Genomic DNA, 6,354 nt, shown 5'->3' on the forward strand with positions numbered 1-6,354 from the left:
AAATTCAATTCAAGTTTATTTGTACAGCGCTTTTCACGATACAAATCGTTGCAAAGCAACTTTACAGCAAATTAAGTTTCTACAATATTTAGTGGTAGCTTATCAGTGGTGACTGTCAGTTAATGTACATATGGCAGAAATGTATGGAAAAATCAATTAAAGATGTAATCAAACAGACGATGAACACTATTAACAGCAATTATTATATGATGCAATCAAACTTATAGCAAAATGTGGTAGTTTATGTTGTTTCAGGGTTGGCATCATCTGAGGTCCTCATACCTTTTATAATAATGCATTATAAAAAACCTTATAATATGTTATATCATATAAATAATCATAACAATAATTATAATTATAATATGCATATACGCATTTGTGGTTATAACTTTTAAGATTATGATTATTTATAACACACAATGAACACCATATTAAATATACTTTTACATTTATAATGGACTATATATATCTTGACATTGTTTAAGATCTGCACAGTATCTTACTACATCTTGTAAGTGGTTAGGTGTGGAGTGTTATTTGAGTGTTCCCTGTGAGGCTAATATTAATTTTGATGTGAGCTAGTTAATAATTTCAAATGAAAAAAATGCAATGTTTATATGTTAGGTTACATTTTATTTTGATGGTCCCCTTAGTCTGTTGACTATAAGCAACTTTGCAACTACGTCAACTAACTCTCATTCGAGTATTAGTAGGCTTAGGTTAAGGTTAGGGTAGGTAGAATGTTGATGTACTTGCAAAGTTACTTATAGTCAGTTTGTCTTTTGGGGAACCATCAAAATAAAGTGTTAGCATATATTTAGCAGACATACTACTAATACTCCAATGACCGCTAATTGACATGTAGTTGCAAAGTTACTTATCAAACAGCTGTCTAAAGGGTACCATCAAAATAATCAAATTGATATTACAATAAAAATAGTTCAAAGCAAATGTGTCATATTAGACATTCATCTGATCTGATATCTGATCTTATGGCTGTTTGAGAAAAATTATAATTATTATTATACTTATAAGTGGTCTTTGATTGCTTTAAGTGAAGTAGCATAAGAGAGATGGTAAGATATGAGACTTATAATACATTATAACTATGAGAAATATAATTCATTGTAAAATAAGTGGATGCAACGTGTTCACTGTGTGTTATAAATCATCATACTCTTAAAAGCTATAACCACAAATAGGTAAATATAAAACATTAAAACGGTTCTTATGAATATTCATAAGATGATATAGCATATTATAAGGTTTTTATAATGCATTATGCATTCATTATAATGCCCTAAGAATACCCTTATAATGTAATATAAATATGGGCTTCATAGAAAGTGTTACTGAGTTTTTATATCAGTAAGTATCGAACGATATGTTAGTAAATATGTTAATAGATTTGAACTATACTTAGTACGAAATAAATGTTTTTTAAATATATTACTTTTTTACTATGGTAAAATGGAGCTTTTTGTGCATGGCTTGTTTTGTTTGCTAACATGTTAGCATGCAGCAGTAAAACTGTTGATAACACTTGCACAGTATGGCTTTTGTTGCACTGGATTCAACTGCCAATATTTGGAAGAGACATTTCTCTGCCTCTTTTCTGCTTCTTATTTCCAACATTCTATTCCTTGCCTCCTTTTGTGGATCCTGTTGTCTGCCTCATCTGTATTTTGCATTTTTCATTTCTAGTTTCTCTGCGTGCCTTTGCCATTTGTTTCCTGTTTACTCTTTGATTTTTCTACTCCTCTTCTCCTCCCTGTTGCTCCATTCTGTAGAGAAGAGTCCTTCTACTGTACAGTTCCCATCACTCCTATAAAGAGAGAAGTGTCAGGTCTAGACCACCAGGATGAGGTGAGCAGGGTTATGAAGGTGGATTGAACAACACTCTGGATATGTGTTCTCAAGGGATAGTGAATTCTGTCAAAGAAAATTCTGTCATATTTTACTCATCCTACAGAAAATCTAAAAATACTATGAAAGTCAATGGTGACCATTAGCTGTTTCAAAATATCTTCTTTTGTGTTCAGCAGAAGAAAGAAATTCATACAGGTTTGGAACAACTGGAGGGTGAGTAAAAAAAATGACAGAATTTTCATTTTAGGTGAACTATCCCTTTCACAAAACTTAGATGACATATGACCTAGGGGGGAAAACGCCTGAAAAACAATTAGTTTTTTTGTATATATATAAAATCATGAAAATCGTAGTGTTTATAAATAGTGTTGTAATCATATTTTACAATATTGCTGTTTTACTGTATTTTTGATCAAATAAATGCAACCTTGGTAAGCATAAGAGACATCTTTTGAAGACATGGAACAAATGTCCCCAAACTTTCAAACAGTAGTGTATGTGTGTCATTAGATTTTTTTTTCTCTGTAAAAAAAAACCCGTTTATTTCAACATGAGTGGAACCTAAATTACTTGCATAGAGTTTTATGATGTCTTACATTCCAGATTTTTCAAAGATAATCATAGCTATACATGATTGTATTGTTATTTTATCAATTGTATACACTGTGCATTACATTGTAGCATTGTTCCCCCAGACAGTCACTTGATGATTGGATTTGTATTGAGTTACTAAATAAAGCAGCATGAAATAAGGCTTGATATATTTTGAAACATGTATAGAAAAACTACATATACATAATTATTACATTTATGACTCATACCATGAAAATGCATGGAAATAATCTTGCAAATGGCACTTTTAGAGGTTGGATTGACATCTACAGAGGTTGTGTCTTCAGCAGAGTCCTCTAGAACTAGTAGAGCATTATTTTGAATTACTTACATTGATCATTAAGGAATTATGAAGCTGTCTGATCAATATGAAAGAGTTTAGAAAGACCTATTTCTGCATATTTTGCAGACAGGATAATGTGTACACAACTCATTACCGATTTAGTAATTCGAATGAGTGTTGGGTGAAGGACCGCATGTCACTGATAGATAAATAGATTAGATTAAGTATTTTAAAAATTCAGACTCTTCACTTACATCATCTAGTATCATTGTAGTAGATTAATATATCAGTAGCATAAATCTTTTAATAACTAATTCTGACTACAACATTGACTATTATCTCTATGTATGCAACCTTTTTGTTGTAATTTATTTTATTTTTTTTTAATATCTCAGAACATGAAGCTAGCAGCACCAATGAATGCTGATGGAGGTAGCAGTCCCATGGTGAAGCCCAAAGGAGACAAGCAGGTGGAGTACCTGGACCTCGACTTGGACCCTGGGAAATCAACTCCTCCTCGGAAGGTAAGATATGAAAAATAATTAAGCAGACTTAGACAACCTTTGGGTGAGGTTTTTTATCATCAGGAGTCAGACAAGCGTAAAAATGGAGGCATAATACATGTTGACCCCAGTGTTCTTATCCTCAGGCTCTGATTATACACCTGTTATAGACTTTTTGCCATTAATTAACGGGATTGAAATCTGCTTTTGTCTCAGCTTGATGGAATAGAGTCATTCTCTGGCCTCTCTCATTACCAGTGCATTTTGCCTGTACATCATTTGAGGATTATTATTTTTTATAAATTCAATGCAAAAATATAATGCCAGATGTCAGAGTAAAACACTAATAACTGAAAGTAGTGTTTAATGCTACAAGTGAATTTAGGAATCACAACATTTTCTAAATATTGCATTTAACAGTGTTATTAAATTATTAGTGTGTTTAAAGATTAGCTTTATATGAATATTACATAATGGCAAAGGGTAAAAATAGGGTAATTTAGCATTTACAATTAAATATATATTATCATCCGATAACCGATATTGTACCGATACATTGTGCATCCCTAAAGGAAACATTTATTCAACTTTTCAAATAATTATTTAATATAAAGAATCTTAAAAAATCTGTTTATATACTACTAATACCGTAGAAAATTGATGTTACAGGTTTTTTTGTTTTTTTTTTGTATCAACTTACCCAAATATCGGTACTTTTGTCACCTCTCTCTCCTGTTTTGACTGTCTCTCATATCTTGACCTTGCAGAAGAAGAGTAACGGGACTGGTATTTCAGCATCAGACGAGCGGGTAGACTATGTGGTGGTGGATCAGCAGCGAACGCAAGCACTGAAGAGCACACGTGAGGCCTGGAGTGACGGACGGCAGTCGACGGAGCAAGATCCCCCCAACAAAGGGGCCAAATGACACCCATCTCTTTCCTTTTTTGTGCACGGTCATGACTCGCGGGAGGCCGAGGAACGGAGGGCACTGCACACGCTCTGAACCTCCTATCAGGCCTCCACATTTGATTTTAGATACAGCTGTGTGACAGCACCTAGGTCACAGCTCCCAGATCAGCAAGTTTACACTGCTTCCTGCTAGACGACAGCACCCGAGCAGGGGAGAGCTGATCCGAGGGATCCTCATGTATAAGCTGACAGACTCCAAGTAGGATGGACCGCACTCTGCATAGGGGCTTGAAGGACTTGCCGAGCCTTTTCGGCTGAAAGCCAAGTGAAAACTACGCTAACAGCAGCATTATTCATACTACATGGATACAAACTGCCCCCAACTCATCAACTCAGACAGTTTCAGATTTTTGGATATTGTTTTTCCCACATCGTGGTGTTAAAGCACATTATTCCTTGGGCTAGGGGAGCATCAGGTCTGGTGAATTTGTCTGTCCTCAAGGTGTTTATTTTTTTTAAACAACGTTCCATGTTCACAAAACTGCCAAGGTGAGTTTTTAGGATGCATTTTAGAAGCCTAAAAGGTTTTTTGTGTATAGTTCCATGATAATCTGAAACTTTTACACATCTATTTTTTATTATTTTTTTTCCCATTTGTTTTATTCTTTTGGGCCTCATTTGTAATTCGGTAGTGCAATCAAAAGGTTTTGAGTTGCTTGAGCCGCAAATCTGCTAAGGTGAGTTAGTTTGCTTGAAAATGATTATCGTTTGCATTTGCATTTAAGACAGCAGGCAGACTGTATAAAGTGTTATGTACATGAATAAAAGTGTCCTTTATTTGTATCTAATATCTAGTATGTTAAGGCTAAGGTGTGGATTCTGCAGGATAGAAGTCTACACGGTCTGAGATGGTATCAGAAACTATGAAATGTTATTGGTGGAATCAGGAACTGTGATAGTTTTTAACAGAGAAGAGATTTCTCTGAAGTTTTGTGTGTTTTTTGTTTTTGGTTTTATTCTCTCTTTTAATTTTCTTCAAAGCCAAGGTATCAATTTACAAAAGCGCCGAGGTCAGGTACTCACTGAAAGGTTTAACAGCTTTCATTTATTTTATTTTATTTTATTTTGCAGCTATAGATGACGTCTTTAGTGTTGCAGATCGTATGTTCTCATAGAAACCTTTTGAAATTGCTTACGATGCAAGATATTATTACTAAGAATGAGATGCCTTCATGGAGGGGAGGAAAAGCCGGTCAAGTAGTTTCAGGAATTGTATTATGTTTCTTCATTCTCTGTGTGACTGGTCTATCAATGCATTTTATTGCTACTTCGATAATTTATTTCAGATGGAGTTCCGCAGCTCTTGGAGACTAATTGCCTTACCATTGCAACTTTTTTTGAATGTTGTAAATATGATCCGTTCGGTGATTTTAGCTCATGTCAGAATACATCTATTCAGAATACATCAGCATAAAACTTTACTGTGTGTATAAAATAAAATAGCTCTACTAACTGCCATTCTTAAGCCAAGAAGACACTGTTGATGTGTTGCAACACCATTGGTGGCTTCTGCTGTATGTATTTCGATACAGGCTTTTCAAGCATGTCTTTTGATTCAAAGCTGTGCCTATATTGTTTCCCTTCTACTCAAATCTTTTTTTCTTTGAGTCCTCAGACCCTGATGCTTTATATCTTTTTTAATGAATCTGAAAGAAATGTACATTTGAAAATAAACTCAATAAAAATGATACTTCAGGAGATTACTGCTGGCATTGCAACTAATGGAATTTGTGATGATTTTTAACCGTTTTCAAAACTGCAATTTCAATTACAGTTAAGTGACATGTGGCCAAGTATGGTGACCCATACTAGGAATTAGTGCTCTGCATTTAACCCATCCAAAGTGCACACACACAGCAGTGAACACACACACCGTGAACACACACCCGGAGCAGTGGGCAGCCATTTATGCTGCAGCGCCCGGGGAGCAGTTAGGGGTTCGGTGCCTTGCTCAAGGGCACCTCAGTCGTGGTATTGAAGGTGGGAGAGAGTGCTGTACATTCACTCCCCCCACCTACAATCCCTGCCGGTACGAAACTCGAACCCGCAACCTTTGGGTTACGAGTCCGACTCTCTAATAGAACATGGGTTAATATTAAAGGGATGGTTCACCCAAA

The 6,354-nt window shown here is 35.1% G+C and overlaps 1 protein-coding gene across 1 annotated transcript in view; it reads left to right on the forward strand.

Moving 5' to 3' along the window:
- Nucleotides 1-5,940, forward strand: part of LOC107684448 (GRB2-associated-binding protein 1-like) — a 90,602-nt gene extending 84,662 nt beyond the window's left edge. Inside the window, exons 11-13 of the mRNA XM_016480700.1 lie at nucleotides 1,705-1,866; nucleotides 3,160-3,288; nucleotides 4,035-5,940. Of these exons, the coding sequence (XP_016336186.1) occupies nucleotides 1,705-1,866; nucleotides 3,160-3,288; nucleotides 4,035-4,193 (450 nt within the window). The 3' untranslated portion in view covers nucleotides 4,194-5,940. The remainder of the gene's footprint in view (nucleotides 1-1,704; nucleotides 1,867-3,159; nucleotides 3,289-4,034) is intronic.
- Nucleotides 5,941-6,354: the final 414 nt, after the last annotated feature.

Source organism: Sinocyclocheilus anshuiensis, unplaced genomic scaffold, assembly GCF_001515605.1.
Source record: "Sinocyclocheilus anshuiensis isolate Anshui unplaced genomic scaffold, SAMN03320099.WGS_v1.1 scaffold309, whole genome shotgun sequence".
NCBI lineage: Eukaryota > Metazoa > Chordata > Actinopteri > Cypriniformes > Cyprinidae > Sinocyclocheilus > Sinocyclocheilus anshuiensis.